Here is a 20,182-nt window from a genome sequence, read left to right as displayed (position 1 = left end):
TATGACATGAATGTGTAGCTCTAAAAAACTACAAAACAGGATTGTGTACATTTTATACAATCTTTAGAAACGTTCCTAACGAAACAAATGCAAAAACAAGCACCAGCTCCTCTACTACTCACCACTGTGGATTCGCAGGTGTTCCTTCAGATGGTGTTTATATTTGAAGGCCTTGCCACACTCTGTGCATTTGAACTTGCGATTACCTGCTCCTTGGGTCAGCATTTGGTGCTATAAAAGGAGAAAGACTGACATCAGTTTTGTGCAGGAGGAACAAAGGAAATTTGTTACAAATATTTTTAAAAGGCCTCTATTTTCAGACAGGCCAAAAGGTTTGAGTGCATGTTTATTTATTTGCCCAGTCTTTCAGAGTTGCAATAAAAGTGATAATGTTGGCAATAAAATTGGAACAAATAAAAAAAAGTGCTTTCACATGCGCATCCAACACTTGCTTTAGAATTATCTCTGTAGTCTCTTTTCCAAAATGTTTCTTTGAGCCGTTGGAGATGAGAAAGCATAATTGCAAAGATGTTTGTGGCTCTCTGTGTTTACTGCAGATTCTAAAATCTGAAGATTCCCTGTTGGTATGCAATGATTTTGTCAAGGAAAAAAATAAATATTATACTCAAAATCCTAGTCTCCCCAAAGAACTCCCCACACAAATAACTCATTTTCTCTTTTCTGTATTGAGGTAAAAGCATATCTTATGCTGAAGCAATACTAATTTTAAAGAAGAAAGAAAAAAATCTTACATAAATTAAAAAAACCCTTGATTATAAATATTTTATTACATGATAAGCATGTTTAAATACCTCATTCACAGTGCTAGTAGCAAATATAAACCCTGTTTTTCCTGAGATGTTGCATGTAAGATTTGATTCATTATCAAAAGTAAGAGACAACATCTTGGGCTAGAACTGCTTGAGCAGTTTTATCACAGGCCAGTAGGAAAGACTTCAATGACCTGTCATTTTCCTTTTTAGTAGTATGCTAGGGAGTAGGGACGAAAAAGAAAAAAAGTTTGCTGAAAAGACAAGTTAAAAGCGGCAAAGATATAATCAAACACAGCTGACCTTTTTGAACAAGGGAAAAAAAGCACTGTGACTTAGAATTCTGAAAAAAAAAGAAAGAAAGAAATACAGTCATCCACTCTGGATGTTCAAGGTAGGAGGCCAGCCTTTTTCAAGCAGCAATGACACAAAAGCCTTTTGCAAAAAAGACAGTACAGAAACGGTATGACAACTGCTAGGGTGTGCTGAATCTTCCCACATTCCTAGTGAGACAGATGGTGTTACATGGGACACAGGGAGGTTTGTTCAAACAGCAGCAACCTTCAAAGATCAAGCGGAGCCCAGCCCGCCGAGCGCCATTGAGGGACCAGCGCTCATATGTTGCTGAGTTGCATAAACAAACAGCAACAGCTGCTTTGTCTCCCCCCACAGCCCTCAGAGGACTACTATAAACTTTAGTTGTGCCACTGTTAATATGATACAATCATTTTAATTTACTAATTGTAAATGCCATGAGCAAATGAGGGGACTTTTCAACACCAAAGCTACCATTCATAATGCGCCAGCACAATCACACTTCTGCATGTGAAATTTAAAGCAGTTATGCTAGATAAATATCTAGGCACCTTTTTTTTTTCCTGGAGTTTTTGTGCATATAAGCAAGGGGAGAGAAACTGTTACATAAGTGTAACTATGTAAGCTCGGTTTTTACAACTGAACTTGGAAAAACATGCAGGTGACAAGTTCAATGAGATATAAATGAAATGATTTACATGAGCTTTTTCTTAAAATAATGAAATTCCATAATCCAGTATCATTGCCATTGCTTGTGTTTCCTTATTCTCATTTTCCTTATTCAAAGAAAATAAAGCCCGTAATAATTTTAGAGAATATCTTGTTCAATAATTTTAAAAACAGATACGGTGTCAAGGTTTATACAGGGTGATTCCAGAACTGTAGGACCAGATATTGAGACTTAAGGCACATCAATTTTGTTACCATCCAAACACCTCATAATATCAATCTGCAGTGAGCTCTCCCAAGAAGACATAAAAAGCAGTTTTGCTAAAACATTTAAGGGACACTGTGAATCAAACCTATTCAATCATTTTAAGGATTTAAGAAGCTATACTGTTGAAGACAGAGTCTTTATTTTGAACACAAGTAATCCAAAAGGCAGAGTAATTTTAATATTTAGCAATAAATATGAATATCAAGAAAGGATCATTTTTATTACATATACACATTTGAGTATTAATACAGCTTATTTTATATAAGCATGCATATGTATTATGTGCTTTTTGATTTTCCTTAAAACACTTAATTAGATTTCATAAACTAGTAGCAGCTTGTAAAAATAGCCTAAGTAATTGAAGATGTTATGTGACCAATGGAAAAAATACACACTTATTTTACTATGACTTAGATTTTACATTAAAAAAAAACTAAGTAAAACTAGGTGAAAAATGGAATTAAAATTGCTGAGATGTTTAATAATATATAATTAAAATGCTACAATTTCATTCACTTTTTGTGGAACATAAAAATGAAACTAAAGTCAAGTTAAAGTGCAAATAAAATTTCTAAATTAGAAATTAACACACTCATTCGATCGTGAACATAAGACTATTAAATCATATTAGAAGAGACCATCAAAAAATCATTTAGACCTCAATTAAAGCTATTACCATTAAAAGATCTGCATCTTCAAAATGCCATGAAAAATTAATAATGATTGCCAATCAAAGCAATATCGTTTCTCTAAGGGGTTATTATAGAAAGAAATCACTTAAAACCAACCCCCCACCTGATCTGTCCCTGGCTTGTGCGTCACCATATGCCGCTCGAGCTGGGTGCGGTAGGCAAACGTGTAGCTACACAGAGGGCAGGAAAAGTTCTCTTCATTCTTCTCGTGGCGGTACTTGATGTGCTCCTTCAGTGATGTCAAGCGCTTGTAGCCCCGGTCGCAGTAGGGGCAGGTCAGCAGTTGGGCAAAAGCATCTGGAGTTCCAGGTGGCAGGTCTGTAGCCGAGAGACGAGAGGGAGAGAAGCAGGCCAAAAGGTCAGTAAATCAATGGCAGCTAATGGGCTGACTGCCCGGGATGGTATGACAGGAATCACTGCAATCTGCTCCACGAGGGTGCCATCGGCGCACGCGGCCTCCGTGCACGCCAGTCCCCTTGCACACCCAGGACAGACTTGTCGGCATCAGCTCACACTGCGCTGGAAAATTAATTAATTACTGGAGCATTTGGGGGGGAAATTTAAACAGCTGATAAATGAGGAAATTCTCTTTAGGTGACTGACAGTTCGTAGGAAACCTTTAGTCATAGATGACTCAGGGATTCACGGGGTGAAGGAGCTTTTCGGGTACCCGTACAGAAGAACAAAAGGTGAGGGTCAGAATCTCTAAACTTTTTTTCCCCCTCAAAAGTGAAATATTTCGGAAAGATAGGAATCCATGTAGATATTTTTATCTCTTAGAAATAGGCTCTAATTGTTCTTGTTCTTTATTGGATGTACAGATGACACAAATTTGCTGACAAAAAAATTTCACAATACCCTAAAATTACAGTTCTAATCTTTGCTCATGAAATTCCATGCCTCTGCAGCTGTTCTTCAAATTTTAAGGTAAACACCCAGGCATGTAGTGCATTTGTAATTGTAACAGCTGCAGAGGTCAGCGTCGTGGCTAAAAATGAATTACAGCCTCACCATTTTCTTCCTGCCCATTGGCCTCTGGCGTGCCAAGGCGAGACAGCTCCTCGGGGGCTTCTGGGTAAATGATGGCTGTGTCACTGCGCTGAAGGTACTCTTCGATGCTGACTGCATGACCATCGCGTTCCTCCAGTTTTCTTTTGGCAAAGTATTCCTCAAAGTCTGATGTGCAATTTGCATTCTTAACTGAAATGGTAAAGAGGAGAAGAAATGTCTTTTCAGGGCCTTCTTCCCAGGAGCCTCCGTCTGCCTACATCACCGTAAGACACATGGACTTGCAGAAAGACTGAAAATACCTAGTTTATTTGCAGGAAGTGTTGCTGATGACCACGTATTGATCGAATGGTTATTCTCCTAATATATGTAAAAAAAAGGAGGACACTTTGCTCTAAGTTAAATAGGCATATTTTATTTTCCTCTTCCTGGAAGACTAGTCTGTGTGCTTTGCAAAGAATGAAAGAAATTTTAAAATGTTTTTCAGGGAAAATGAAAAAAAGAACTATATGCTAAGATCCATAAACATGGGAGATAATATGAGCTCAAAGCTACTTTAATAATCTCTATAAAACTTTCTTTTTTTAAAGAAAGGTGTATTTAATTTTTTATAGTCCACTAAACTTAACGTTCCTAACCATGTATACATTCTGTTGCTAAATGTAAGCTTTTAACCCTCCACTCTCTGAACATCACAGACCACCAGGACTACACAGTTCAAGAGAGATGCAGAACGATGGATATTCTTGGAGAGATAATAATGAGCCTTTGTTAAAAAAAACATTCAAGGAATGCTGGAGTTTATCTTTTCTTAAAATTTCAATGTTTAGCTCAGTATTTTAAAGCTGCTGAAAATAAAATTAAGCTCACACTGATAGAAATAAAAAGTAACAGATCGAGTTAAGAAACTGGCTATCTAGCAATGTGATTTTGATGTGACTTTTAACTTTTATGACTCTCTTTCCATGACATGAATAACAAGTGTAAAGCAATGTTAGCAATTTGTGTCCCAAGACTGTATATTGGAAACTACTAGCTATGTTTTTGGAGAAGGCAATGGCACCCCACTCCAGTACTCTTGCCTGGAAAATCCCATGGACGGAGGAGCCTGGTAGGCTGCAATCCATGGGGTCGCTAGGAGTCGGACACAACTGAGCAACTTCACTTCCACTTTTCACTTTCATGCATTGGAGAAGGAAATGGCAACCCACTCCAGTGTTCTTGCCTGGAGAATCCCAGGGACGGAGGAGCCTGGTGGGCTGCCGTCTCTGGGGTTACACAGAGTCGGACATGACTGAAGCGACTTAGCAGCAGCAGCAGAAGCAGCTATGTTTTTAAAATAAGTTGTGGCGTAAATATCCTAAGTAAAAACTTTTATGCATAAGTCAGTGTTGGGAAAGTGGATGCCACATTGTGGCTACCAGACGTAAGTGAAGAATAATCCTTTGCTAGTACAATCCAGGGTGGGGCTATGCTTTCATAGTTTTTGAGGACAGTAAACTTTGATCTCACTACATTCTTCATCTCACCTTCTCTGTCATAAAAGATACTATAGTATTGATATTTGTCATCCTAATTCTCCCTGGCAATTTGTGGCAGGGTGATGTTCAAGCAAGCCAGTCAATTTTTATTTTTGGCTTTTACTGTTACGAACGTTTATGAGAAGACTAGAAAGTGGAACCTTCCATTAATCAATAAATATTTACTGAATGCCTGGTATGTGATAGGCATCATGTTTTGGTTTGATTAGCAAAAAACAGATCCAGCCTCATTCTTCAGGAAGCCATGAAAATGATCAATACAACTGATATTGTCTCAAAAATAGATATAATATTACAAACTCAAATAAGTGTTATGAAAGAAAGTTACACGGTGGTATTACAGAAGTAACAGGGGGACTTGACAGGGACCTGATGGAGCCTGAAAGATCAGGAAAGCCTTAACTGATCATGAAGCACGAAGTTAACTGACTTTAGAAGCTAGCGTAGAACCGTGGTGACTGGAAAGAACATGGAGCATTTCAGAATCTGAAAGGACATTGCTGGAGTATGGAGAGAAAGAGGGAGCTTGATGTAAGGGTAAAGAGGACGGTAGGGACGAAACCCTGCAGTGTGTGCTAGTCCTGTTAAGGATCTGGATTTTCTTCTGAGAGAAGCAGGAAGCCACTGAAAGATATCAAGCAGGAAAGATGTTGGGGTGAAATTATCGGTTATCTGCATTTTCAAATGACAACCCTGGTTATAGTATGATACGGACTACAGGAAGAGGAAAGTAGACCCTGGGAAACCAGTTAGGAGTCTCTTACCATTGATTGGGCAAAAGATAAAGGTTAAAAAAAAATGGTGAGGGAGATTATAGGAAGTGGTTGGATTAGATTTGGGGAAAGCTTGGATGTGCCAACGAGGGAATGGTGAAGATCCCCACCCCTCTTAGGTTTAGGCTTTTCAAATTTGATAGATGGTTAAGTGACATCAGCAATGCAGGAAGCACAGGCATTTTAAAAAGATTTGAAACTATGAATGAATACATTGGATCAAATAAAAGGAAACTGGGAGCATTGCACTTTGTAGCCTATTAAACTAGGTGCTAACAATCTGAATACTGTGATCTCAAATGTTTCTCTTTTGCCACTCTAACTTCTGTTAATTTTAACAAGAGCAATGGTCTAATTCCAGGACCTGTATTTCCTTCAAATAGAGGTTTGGAAAGTGTAATAGTAGATTAAGATTTTGTATCTTGAAATTTTGCTTAAATCTTCTCTTAGTATCTTCAGTCTTAACATCTTTTCTAAGTAGAATGGACATTGATTAAGATCACTTTCCCTCTGATCTATTCATGCTGCCATGGATGTTTTCCAAAGGATACTTGGTGATGACTGGGATGGTATCATTTAACTTGCACCGTTAAGTCACTAGGGAGGTATGAAGGAAATGCCAGCTTGCACAAACTATTTATTCATTGTTTTGGCTCATCAAAATAACTTCAGATCTATCAAAAGTCACCTTTTGTTTTTTAAGTGCGAGAAAAGATAAAGGGGACAATATGTGTGGATCCAAAATGAACCTTTTTTGAACAACTTAACTGATTTGATCAGGGATTGACTTCTTTATTAGCACCACGGCAGTAGAAAGTAAGGTGGTAGTGATTTTCTAAACTCAGATCTAGTTAAACATTGTTAAATGTTTAAGACATGATTTATTTTAATTTTTCAAGAACATTGTCCCACTTGAAGATCCTTAGTGTAACCTAGCAAACATGGATAGATATACATTTAATATCACCCTAATTTTATCCTGATATTTCAGCAAGTATTTGAATTATCTGGCTATCTTTGCATGAATTTTTATTTGCATATGAATGTTTCCATCAGAAATGTAATCAAATGCAAATTCAATTGGATTTGCATTAATAGCCTTTCGGTTTAAAAGAGAGGAAAATTCTGATTTTTCTGGATAGGCAAACTAAACTGCATCTAGATACACTACTGGTATTTGGAGAGGCAATTCATTTGGTAAATCAAATCTGGCCATACTAGATTTCTATGTGAAGTGTGACGGGGACAAAAGATATCAAATCATGTGCTCCTGTTAAGGATCATCTTTGATCATCTTTGTAGCCTGAGAATCAAATATATTGCCTAGAAATTAGTAGGCACTCAAGAATCATTTATGGAATGAATCTGGAATAAATTATGTCCTTAACACTAATCTTGGTGCAGAAGTCTTCTAAAAAAAGTTAGGTGTAGGAACTTAGACCTACTATTCAAGTAATTGTAGAACAATTACGCGATAAACTGTGTAGTCGTGATCATAAGTACTTGCAAGAATTTGACAGGGCTCAGGGGAGTATTAAGAAAGGGTTTTGTGAAGAAAGCCAATCATTTAAATCTATCTGCTCTATCAGGATTTTTCTTCATGTGGTACAGATATGCTATTCGTTATATATCTCAATATTTAGAGTCACTTAAGTGGGGTAGAGTCTAGCCTTCTATGAACTAGGTATAACCATCATGGAGGTAATGTGATTTCCCCTAATCTTACTATGGTTAATACGGTTACTAGTATATGGTCTCTCCACTCAGTACCACAACATTCTCCTTTGCTTGGGATGGTTCCCCACTGTCCCTACTGCTAAGATTTATGGTACTCAAGGCAGCTGCCATGTCGTTGCATGATCCTGCTTCCCTAGATCCACTGGATTAATCTGCACCTGAAGTGAAGTGATCTTAGCTCTCCATCCTCTAGGTCAAACCATTGATTGGTCCAGTGGTAGTCAAGAATCCCACTGAGTTTCAGTCAATCCCTTTCCCATGATTTTAGGACTTGTTTCCAAAGAGAGCACCAAGGCAGATTTATATTTTCCAAGCAATTACAACTATATGATGTAGAATGAAAGAATTGATAAATCTCATGTAAAATAAGAAAATTTATGACGAGACAAAATGAAGCGGATACCTAAAGAAAAGCAGAGACAAGATGACAAACTGTGACAGCAGTTTTCTAGCCACACTTATTCCTGAGGTCAGTCGGCACCTGTATCCTCCCAGTGAGCAAAAAAATTCCCTCTTCTACTTTAGGCCATGTTGTATTTCAGTCCCCTAGACTCCAAAACACCCTGATTGTTACCATTCTAGAATAAATGATGGAATTAAATTTTGGATACTCTCAAAATTGTTGGGAAAGAAAATGTTTTGATTCTATTTGGAAGTCTGCATTTTTGCTTTTTACGAAGATTTTGTAATACTGTATAGCAGAATCAAGAGATGAGGTAGAAAATTTGCTAGAAAGTTATAAAATTCCTCACTGCATTTTTCTAGTCTAAAATCAACCTCATTTTCCTTACTGTTTTTCTATAATCCTCTTCACTCCTCGATCTCCTTGGAAGAACTGCCAAAACACACTGACAAAGGATATTTGCATGGTATTTATGATCAAGCCATAGCAAAAATTCACAAGAAACCTCAAGTAATTTCTTCCTATACCTCTCCAGAGATTTTGCATTTAGTCCTAAAATTTACCCTGATGTCTTGCAAATATCTCAGCCTTCCCTAAGGTCTGGTAAACTTTCCTCTGTCCAAAAAAAGAACTTCATTAATTAAAAATGTTTCCTCATAGCCAAATGTGTTTTAATATTGTTAGGGTAACTTTCTAAGTCCCTTTAAGTCAGAAAAGCTCAAATTTCTTGTAAATATGTTGGTCACTCTTACTAATGTTGTTAATTAATAATACTTTCATAAAAACCCTATGTCTATCTTAGATATTAATATTTTTGATAGATATAAATACCAACATGGACTGACTTTTCAAATTACTGTCTAAAAACAAGCAATTAACCTCTTGAAATTAAATCTCTAAATAAAAAGATATTTATTGGTCTCTTTAATAAATCATTCAACTCCTGTTCCCCTCATAAATATTTCTTAAAGATTCTTAATACTCTTTTTAAAGTATTTCTTTTCCTAAAATTATTTTTATTAGTCTTATTTTATTTTTTATAGCCATACCCCACGGCATGTGGAATCTTAGTTCCCTGACCAGGGATTGAACCTGTGCCCCCTGCATTGGAAGCCTAGTCTTAGCCACTGGAGCACCAGAGAACTCCTAAGATTCTTAATATGCTTACAAGCGGTTAACTTATAATGAGACCTTGATATTTGTTCCATCTCCTTTTTCTGTTTCCTTCTGTTTACTTTTATTCTCTCACCATGTACTTTCTTTCTTTGTTACAAGCATGTGTTCATGTAGGAAGACAGGAGCTCTATTAATGCTGGTCTATAACCCAGCATGATTTCACATTCATTAAGAAATTGAAGAAATATATTTGAATATTATGCTAAGCTATTTTAATAACAATCAAAATGAATGAATAATTCTTTTGGAAAAGAAAATACTTTGGAGGGTCTAGAAGAGCTGAAGCAAGTACCTATTAAAAAACTGAGTAGAATCATTCATCCATCCCTTTGTTTAGTAACTGTTTATTGAGTGCCTACTAGTACCAGAGCGTGTGTATAGGGATAGAACACAGTGATGGTGACTGAGAACTGCTTTTCTACTCTGTGATTCTCCTTTTTAGAGACACGTACATAAAGTGAGTGTGATTCTGCAATACACAGATATAAATACATAAATGTGTATCAGAGGAAAACAAATACAAACATACACACTTCCTTAGTATAAAACAAAATTACATATTTATAATATCTGCTTTTACTCACTTCAAATGTCAAGGCAAAGGGACGTGAATCTAGATAACTATATCTGTCATCTTTTTGAAAAATAAGCTCTCTTTAAACAACATTTTGAATGGTAGGAAAACAAAATTATTTTGATTTAGTCATTTGTATTGAATTTTTTAGTTTAAAGAAAGCCCATATTCACATTTGTTGAATATAAATTCTCATGGCTACTTTGTTTAAAGTTGACTAATTAATGTAGGATACATATTTTATCATTAAAAATGGATGCATGACTCTCTGCAGAAGGCTTCCAGAATGCACACTGGCACCAAATATCTACAAGCAACCTTGAGGAAGATGATGTTATTCTCATTATATAGCCACACAGGCTGCCCAACAGAGCCTCCAGCTGCTACAGAGGTGTGTGTAAAGCCAGAAAAGTCTTGTCAAAAGTGACACAGCTTTCTTCTCTTCTTGCGAATTAGTACAGTGTCTGGACCGGTCTCTCCATGCCTGCTCTGACATGGCTTTCTCCTGCCAACACATGTTCAGATGCCAATGAGTGTTCCCCATGTATAAGAGCTTCAGGAGAGAAATTTCCAAGGGGATGGGACTCTGTAGTATTCTGCAGAATCAAACACCTCCCCCAACAGCAGGAAGCAGCCCAACTGGGGACAGTGTCTAATTTTAAAGTGAGGTGTTTTTTGTTCTTTTTTCTTACTTAGGGGATCATGAATATCCAGATTTAGAGACTACAAATCCTTTAGTAGTTTTGGTGGCTATGTATTCGTATGAAGACCACTCCTTTAAAACAAAAATCCCCAAGTTAGATAATATGTGTTTACCTTTCATATACCTGTGAAATCTAAAATTTTGGAATTGCTTTATTACCGAAAAGACTCAAACTATTTTATTACATTTTAGACAGGTTTATGAAGGATGGTATTCTTGCCCAGTAAGTCAGTGCTCTTCCATATGCTTTCAGTAGAGACACTTAAGGATGTTCCAGCACAGTGGTTTCAAAATGTGGTCCCCAGGTCGGCAGCATCAGTATCACTTGGGAACTTGTTCAAAATGTAAATTCTTGGGGTCCACCCCCAGACAGACAGGAATCAGCCATCTGTGTTTTAATAAGCCCTTCTGGGGATTCTGATACACGCCTAGTTTAAGAATTATTACTCTAGGAATTCAGTTCTCTGCCTCCCCTGGCTAAGTAAGGCATTCAGTAACATGGTTTAGGAAACAACACAGAATTAATTCTATGTCAAGGAGCCTTTCTGCCAATCTCAATCTGAGCTCATGCCCTCCTTCTACAGAATAATATCTGCATGTCTCAATTGTTGAATTTTTCCCATACATGATAATCTTTTCCTTACATGCCCACGAGCTAATAGAGCCACAGAGGGTCTTATTCACCTTTGTATCCCAATGCCTGGGTTCCCAGGTGGTGCAGTGGTAAAGAATCTGTCTGCCAATGCAGGAGGTGCAAGAGATTGTTGGGTCAGGAAGATCCCCTGGAGTAGGAAATGGCAACCTGCTCCAGTATTCTTGCTTGGAAAATTTCATGGACAGAGGAGCTTGGTGGGGTCGCAGAGTCAGACACAACTGAGCACGTGTGCATGCATTCTAGCGTGGGGGACAGTGCCAGGCACACAGCTAATACTCAATAATTGAAAGACTGCTGCTGCTGCTAAGTCATTTCAGTCGGGTCCGACTCTGTGTGACCCCATAGACGGCAGCCCACCAGGCTCCCCCATCCCTGGGATTCTCCAGGCAAGAATACTGGAGTGGGTTCCCATTTCCTTCTCCAATGCATGAAAGTGGAAAGTGAAAGTGAAATCGCTCAGTCATGTCCGACTCCTAGTGACCCCATGGACTGCAGCCCACCAGGCTCCTCTGTCCATGGGATTTGCCAGGCAAGAGCACTGGAGTGGGTTGCCATCGCCTTCCCCGAATTGAAAGATTAGACCCTGTTTAAAATAATTCACTTACTCATTTTGACTCAGCTACTTATGTCTTTTAATCTCAATATCTTCATCTATAAAATGAGCCAGTATATGCTTTCTAGGGAATCCTCAAAGTTTCAGAATTGCATCATTTCAATTAATTCTTTGCCCTAATCAATTTGCTTTTTATTCACTGCCTAGGCTTAGAGAGTTTTATCTGTATTGTTTTCAATTACAAACTCAAAGGAACACAGGTTTCTGATGGAGGACCCACATACAGAGATTAAGGAAACATATTTTGGAGGTGCCTGGAAACCACAGACAACATCACAAATGAAACAGTGCTTATTAAATAGTGCTGAATGAATGAAGGAGACACTCAAGAAGCTTGGGATATCTGTTCTTTCTTGTGGGAACTCTTGCTGCGAAGTGGACACAGATGCTCCTAATCGCAAACAAAGCTTATAAAAGTGCAGCATTCATTCACCAGGAAGTGACAGGTTCTTCCTGATGTACACAGGTTATAGTCCGAAAATGACCCTTCTGTCTAACCTGCCAGGTGCTATTTCTCTTTTTCTTGCCTCAGAATCTATGTCTTCCTCAGCTTTCTTTTAAAAACTCATTGTATGAAATTAACTAGAAAAAAATTTTTAATGATGATTTGCATGACAAATCTGACTAGAGGATGAAATTCTCCCAACCTATAAAACTGTGACCAATATTATACACAAGAAGAAAATGACATGCTTTAGAGCAGCAGGACTCTCTCCTTGTTAAGTATTTAGGTAAATGAATTGTCTGATAAACTGGTAAATTCACTGTTACACAGTTGGTTAACACTATACATTCCACTCAACTCTGGCCAAGAACTATTTAACCCAAGTGAAAGTGAAAGCCACTCAGTCATGTCCCACTCTTTGCGAGCGCATGGACATAGAGTCCATGGAATTCTCCAGGCCAGAATATTGGAGTGGATAGCCTTTCCCTTCTCCAGGTGTCCCATAAAGGGACACTCCAGGCCAGAATACTGGAGTAGGTAGCCTTTCCCTTCTCCAGGGGATCTTCCTAACCCAGAGATCAAACTCAGGTCTTCCGCATTGCGGGTGGATTCTTTACCAGCTGAGCCACAAGGGAAGCCCAAGAATACTGGAGTGGTAGCCTGTCCCTTCTCCAGTGGATCTTTCCAATCCAAGAATGGAACTGAGGTCTCTTGCATGGCAGGCAGATTTTTTTTTTTTACCAACTGAGCTATCAGAGAAGCCCCCAGAAGAAACCTAGGTAATTTAAAGGTTTTAACTGAACTCCAATTAAGAGATACAAGAGGAATGGAAAGTTATAAAGCAAGAAGATAAAAAGGTACAAAAACATTCTCTTTTCTCCACTGTCTTCTATGCTAAAGATATGACACACAGAATTAATGCTGCAAGAAGCCTAACCCATTGCAGCCTGCTAACCTTATCACTCTGATTATAATTTGGGGGGCACTGGGCTTCCCTGGTGATTCAGACAGTAAAGAATCTGCCTGCAATGTGGGAGACTCCGGTTTGATCCCTGGATAGAGAAGATCCCCTGAAGAAGGGAATGGCTACCCACTCCAGTATTTTGGCCTGGGGAATTCCATGGACTGTATAGTGCATGGGACTGCAAAGAGGCGGACATGATTGAGTGGCTTTCACTTTCACTTCGCGACCCCATGGACTGCAGCCTACCAGGCTCCTCCGTCCATGGGATTTTCCAGGCAAGAGTACCGGAGTGGGTTGCCATTGCCTTCTCTGATCTTGCTCAAACAAGAGTTTAAATCTAGGTCTAGCTCTTCACCTGGGATTCAATTGCTTCTGAGATCCCTGCAAAAGATCTTGTACACCTGAACAGAATTTGTGTTTCTATGTGGTACTTCAGGCAGAGAATCCCTGATCCCTCCCCTTCCCATCCTGCTCATACTCACAGATTATCTTAACATATTTTGCGAGGTATAAGCAGGACTGGCTATATAATGTGGGGGCTCAGTGCAAAACGGCGGCTAGAGTCCTTACCACTGAGTCACCTGGGAAGCCCCAGATGGCAGCAGCAGTACAGCATCAAGCCAAGGCTGAGGCCTTTCCAAGCACAGGCCCCTGTTTGCCTGCAGGCACCACATCCAGGATCCCAGACTCGGATCTAGAATCATGAGGCAGGAGCACTGAGAACCTCCCAATCCAGCGGCAACTTGCACAGCCCATGATTTTCCTTTTTTAATTCATTCTTCCCAGTAAAATCTCATTAGAAGAAATGATAGGGTGGGTGGAGTCCAAAATTTCTAGTCTAATGCCCTCACTTAACAGATAAAAGGTAGGTATAGTGAAGCTAATGATTTGTAGAAAGTTACACAAATACTTTCTAGAAGAGCTGGGTAGAGAATTCATGTGTCCTAACTCAACCCATTACTCTTTGGACTACAGCATAATGAGTCAATATGAGAGAGAGAGAGAGAAAGAGAGACAACTCCACCTTTTTAGTTTTTATTCATGCCTGATTGGATATAATTTGAATGGGTCTTAGATGCTGAAAAGATTGCTCTGACATTATAAGTAGCTCTAAACAAAACATTATGACACCATAAAATTAATAGAGGAAGGCAATATAAATGCCAACTTCAATATAAATATGACATTTTAAACTTTTTTTTCTCAATTTGTCTTTTCATGTCCTCCCTCTTCTGAATCCTATGCACTTTTAAGAAATTTTATTAGAGGATAATTACTTTACAATATTGTGACGGTTTCTGCCATATATCAACATGAATCAGCCATAGGTATATATATGTCCCCTCCCTCTTGAATCCTCTCCCTTGTTTTATTTTTTGACTGAGTGACTGTATCTAAATCTACTGGGGTAGAATGGAAAAAACATCATGAAATTTCTTCAAATGTTTCACTTAAGAGACTTATTTAAAATTTCCATTTAATACTTAGGGATTGTATTTTTCTCCTTTCTATATTTCCTAATTTGAATCATGTTACAAAAGGCACTCAATTCAAAAATAACTTTATGAAACATCTTGCAAAGGAGAATTTTTATTAACTATTATGGTTTTAGTAAATAAAAAATAATGTCTTAAGGCTTAATTTAGGACTAGAGACCAAGAATCACTTTATTCACGGTTCATTTTGCTTTCCCATTTCACATATTACTTGTTTATCCCCCCCACATGCTTAATGATGTCCTCCTACATGAGTTCTGCTTCTTCAGATTAAATGAAACTGTGTCATCTCTTGATAATATTCCATCCCTCACAAACCTTTCCAGCAGAGCCATTCTTGCTTTCATTTGTCTTAAAGCTCAGAGCAATATACGGAAGGGTCAAAATACTCCTTCATTCATACCACCATTTCAAATCAGAGTGCCTGTTTTATTAATTTGTTCATCACTTCTTTGTTTATTCATTTATGCTTTAATGTGAAAAGCAACCTGTTTATGAACCATCGAGGCTGTATAAACACTGCACCTACCGAGAGGAAATACGGAGAAGAGCAAACTTAACCTTGACCCTCAAAAAGCCTCCAGTCCGTAACTGTCATTTTTTGAAGTCTTAGGTCATCCGTTTTCACTACCATGTCTTAGGACACAACCTATACAGTTCAAGTGAAATGACACTTATCCCATGAAAATGTTTACCCCAGGCTGTCATTACTCTCATTCTGGGGAACTTGATTACCGTGCAGAATCGCAGAATCCCGGCTGCTTGGTGCTCTGACTTTCTCTAGTCCAAGCACAGGGATGGCCCGCCACGCCTGGGTATGGCCAACCCTGGGACAATGCCATCTTTTTTGAGCAAAACTTGGAACTTTCACCCTCTGATTTCAGCCTGTTGCTCCATCCCATCATTCAACTCCTCATCTCCTGAAACAGGTAGTTCATTGTGATAATCAGACCCTGACAAGTCCCTCGGGCCATTTCACCCACTCTGATTTTGCCTGCCTCGGTTCACCTTGAATTTGGAAGTCACTTCCATTCCTACCCCCTGTTCTTGTATCATTCTTGCCTTGCCAAACTAAAATCCTATGTCCATTCCCGTACTGTCAATTGATGATCTCTTTTTCTCCCTGCTTCCAAGAGTGCAACCTCTATGATGTGAATTCCATCAACTACCTAAAATTCAACCAGAGTCTCTCTACCATCATTCTCCCTTCTTCTTTTGATTTTATTGCTAGAAAAGATGTGTCTCTGCCCACAGCCAAGGCTACCATCTAAAGCTATTCCCTCACAACTCTTCTGATAAACTACTCCATTTTTCACCTCAACTCCTTTTACATTTCAGCCTTTTCCTGTCTCTCTTTTGTACAAAGGCATGTTCAGCAAGCCTCTGTCCTGGAAAAAAACTTCCCTAAAATTTGCAGTCTCTTAAGTCATCTCCCTATTTTCATGTCTTTAGTACATACACATATATTTCTTATTTAGCTACCATTGTTTTACTCAGTTGAATATGTCATTAATGAAAGTGACTACTCACTGTATGTTTCATGACACCTAATAAAATGCTTTGCACTTTGTAGAGTCTCCCAAATTGATAACTGATTTAACAGCTGATGAGGCCATAATTATTCATTTGTAAATTTTACCTTCACATCATTGTAATTTTTGTCTTTCCTAATGGCATCATAAGATTTTGCATTTCTTAAGTATAGGATTATACCTTCTATTTCTTTTGTTTCTTTCTTGAACCTCAGTTCAAATTCTGCACACAACAAATACTATAAAAAGAATGAAGTGAAGTACTTTTGTGGTTGTTAACAAGTGACAAATATTATTTAATTATTATCTAGGAGAGAAAGGAAAAAAGATATGATTTCTTTTTTAAAAATAGTTGTGTTTAATTCTGAATTAAAAATGAACTCATTATTAATCAGTGCCAATATTTTTTATATGATCTTTGACACTAGTCACTGATCAAGTGAAGGAAAAATCTTTGACAGCTTTCAACATCTTTATACACAAATATAATAAATACTACTAAATCCTCTTCTACATTCAGAAAAAGGATGCTAGATAAAGATGAATGAGATAGAAAGCTAAGCTAGTCCTTCTTAATCTTCCTATTTTAACTTCAAATGCAGCTTTAGTGCAGTGAAAAGTAATTTGTCCTACAACTTGTCTGGGTAGTTTTCCAAGATGTCAAAGGAATTTAAATGGCTATGTCTCTCAAAATCAACTGGTTAGTCCTCCCATTACAAATTTGTTAAATATTGTATTTTTGGATTCTAGAGAAGTTAATGAGGAGCCAGTGTGAAGGGAGAAAATAGTTCAGAGTACATTTATCTCTCAGTGCATAAAAGTGGGTAAGTGTGGGACCTCCCTGGTGGTTCAGTGGCTACCAGTCCCAGCTCCCAGTGCAGGAGGCCAGGGTTCAATCCCAGGTCAGGGAACTAGATCCCACATGACACAACTAAGACTCAGTACAACCAAAGAAATAAAAAATACTTTTAAAAAAATGGGTAAGCTTACTTCAGATGCAAACAAACCAGAAAAATAACCAAAAGAGGGTGAATACCTAATATATGTTATACATTATACTTGGTACTTTAAAAATGATACACCATTTTGTTTGGTTAAAAATGATATACCATTTAATCGCTACAATCAGATTCTGTACGCAAGGAATCATTAGTTCCACTTTACTGATGTACGATTGTAGAAATGAAGGCTTTTTATACTCAAGTTCATGAAACTAGCAATTGGTAGAGACAAAATTCAAATGTAGTTTATTTGACTCTAGAATCTAGAGCATCTGAAAATAACTTTTGGTTTTTTATCTGTGAAAGCATTTATATATTATTCCTAAAATATTGAGAGTATGTTTAATGACTATTAGCTACAGTCAATACAGTTAGTTCGGTGGACAACAGTTTTCTTCTGTTATATAAAATTAAAAACTGGGACCTAAATTGGCCTTACCCAGTTCCTAGATGTTTGGTGTTTTCCTTTTCCCAGCGAAGGAAGGAAAGATGCAGGTGGTTATTAATAGCTCTTTATAACTAGAGTGCTAGATTGTCTGAGTAAATATAACTTTCACACATTCAAAGAGTAAAACATCAGGGACCTATTTAGGTCTTGATATGCACGTGGAAACGCATTAATGCTAACGATCACCATGAACCTACGATAGATCCTTGTTACTACTAACATGTAGGCAAACTCATGTTTATAATGCTCCCAAGTTTTTCCATGTCTCTAATCTTCTCAGAAAATAGCTTTAAAAAATACACTCAAGAATTCTCCATAGTAATTTCATTATGAATTCGAATTTGATTAACATCTGAAAGATGTAAGGTTTGTTGCAAAAACTTATTCTTTATGTGTTAAAGCATACATTTTTCATTTTTTAAAACATTAGAAGCAGTGTAAAAACATTAAATGCAACATATAAAGTTCTTACTATAAATCAGGGTTTGCAATGCTCTACTTCCAATACATTAATTTTGCTGTGCTACTAATGTAACTTTGTTGTAAAAAAGTAGTGACATACTACTCTTACTTCAGGGACTTAAATCCTGGTTTTACTTTCTGAAAATACTGGACTTAATCTTCATCACAGTATGTGATGTCTTTGCCTATTTTGACTTCTCTTTTCAGAGTCCATTTCTTCTCCACCTAACATTTGTTCATTCATTCATTCATTTTACCAGTTTATGATGCATACCATGTGTCACTGCTGTACTTTGGGACAAACAGGGAATAATCCTTTTATTAAAGCAAATATTTTGGGGGCACATACTAAGGCCAATACATACATTGTTTATTTAACTGCCTTAACGGTCCTATGAGATACATACCATGTTAACATATCCCTATTTTATAGCTTAAGGAACTGCTTTTCTCTATGAAATTAACTAGGTGAAATGTGTGCAAACAACATAAAGAGGAACAACTCAACATGCTAAAATTAGTGGTGTGCACCTGAGGGCTGTGGGATTTCAGAGAAGGAAGAGATTGATGTGGTTTGAGGTGTTCAAGGATGACCACATTAAGGAAATGGGAGGTGAGATGGCTGTGAAGAACAGAAGAGTAGGTAGAATTCGGATAACTGGAGGAAAGAGAATTAGAGATTAAGGTCTCAAGAGATAGCATGGGGAGAGACTGAAATGTAGTATAAATGTGATTCTTATTTGATATTACCAAGGGATTTGGTCTGACAAGAGTGTAACACTGGTGAGATGTGATGCTTCTCAATGCCTATCTGAAGAAATGTGGATTTTGTCTTTTAGGTACTGGGGGACTATTTAAGATCTAAGAAGGGAATTTGGACCATGAGAAATGGATTCTAGGAAGCATGTGGACTGACCAAATAGAAGAGCACATGAAGGCCAGAGGCCAGCCAAATGTGACTGAGTCTTCCTTATCTGCAGGATTGGAATAGAGGAAGATGAAAATGTCTAATGTTCTCAGACAGGTGTCAAAACTATTTCAACCTGTAAATATAAAAGAAAAGCCCAAGCGTTGTTTTTCTCTCGTTCATGCTCTCATTTCTTCGCATACTCTTTCTGACTCAGGACCATTCTAGGATCTGTGGTGAGAAAGTGACCAAAATTCCACATCATTACTGCTTTCAAGCAGCTTATAATCTAATGGCGAGAAACACACCTGCGGGTGACTAAGTATAATATGGGAGAGAATAACCCTCAAAAGGATGAGTGGTAAATCCTGAAAAAGAGAAGGTCAGATGGCTTCCTGGTGAAGATGGCCTTTAAGAATGTGTATGATGTTGTCAGGCTAAGAAAGAATGAGTGGCTTTCTAGGCAGAAGGAAAACAATGAACAAAGGCAAAGGAGGATAAAGGGTCAACAATCTTTCAGGGCTGGGGCATATTCTGGGAAGTAGTATTGAAGGCAAGATGGGGTTAGATCATGGAAGGTGCCAGATCAACTGAAATGCTGACTCATTCTGAAAGCAACAAAGAGATACAAGGCTGAATATGAACTGAAGAAGGGAAGGAAGTTATCCATTTGCCCTGTGTTTGGAAAACAACTTCAAACAAACTTTGTTTGAAGAATGGATTAAAGAAATTGGGTATTGAAAATAGGGAGCCTAGTAAAATAGGTATTATAATAGCTCAAATGAAAGATGAAAATTTAAATTAGAAGAGTGAAAAAATGAGCAGATTAATAAAAGTGGTATTTAGTATTTGTGATAGTGGAATTGACAAATTCTTTAATTAAGTGAAGTGTGTAGGAGTCAAACATGATACCATACTTTCTAGCACGATCAGCTCTTCAGAGTGGGGAAAAACCTTCTGAGGGTAAAGGATATGTTAGGTGATTTAGAGCCAGAAAAACATCTATTTCTGCTTTATTGACTATGCCAAA

At 37.8% G+C, this 20,182-nt stretch overlaps 1 protein-coding gene across 1 annotated transcript in view; it reads right to left on the bottom strand.

The window, feature by feature from the left end:
* ZEB2 (zinc finger E-box binding homeobox 2) overlaps positions 1–20,182 on the bottom strand; it is a 129,919-nt gene that overhangs the window by 12,528 nt on the left and 97,209 nt on the right. Inside the window, exons 5-7 of the mRNA XM_052654210.1 lie at positions 3,726–3,914; positions 2,818–3,032; positions 123–231 (exon numbers count right to left, since the gene is read on the bottom strand). Of these exons, the coding sequence (XP_052510170.1) occupies positions 123–231; positions 2,818–3,032; positions 3,726–3,914 (513 nt within the window). The remainder of the gene's footprint in view (positions 1–122; positions 232–2,817; positions 3,033–3,725; positions 3,915–20,182) is intronic.

This window comes from Budorcas taxicolor, chromosome 2 (assembly GCF_023091745.1).
Source record: "Budorcas taxicolor isolate Tak-1 chromosome 2, Takin1.1, whole genome shotgun sequence".
Taxonomy (NCBI): Eukaryota; Metazoa; Chordata; class Mammalia; order Artiodactyla; family Bovidae; genus Budorcas; species Budorcas taxicolor.
Note: the sequence above shows the minus strand (reverse complement) of the source record. Positions and strands in the feature narration are given on the sequence as shown.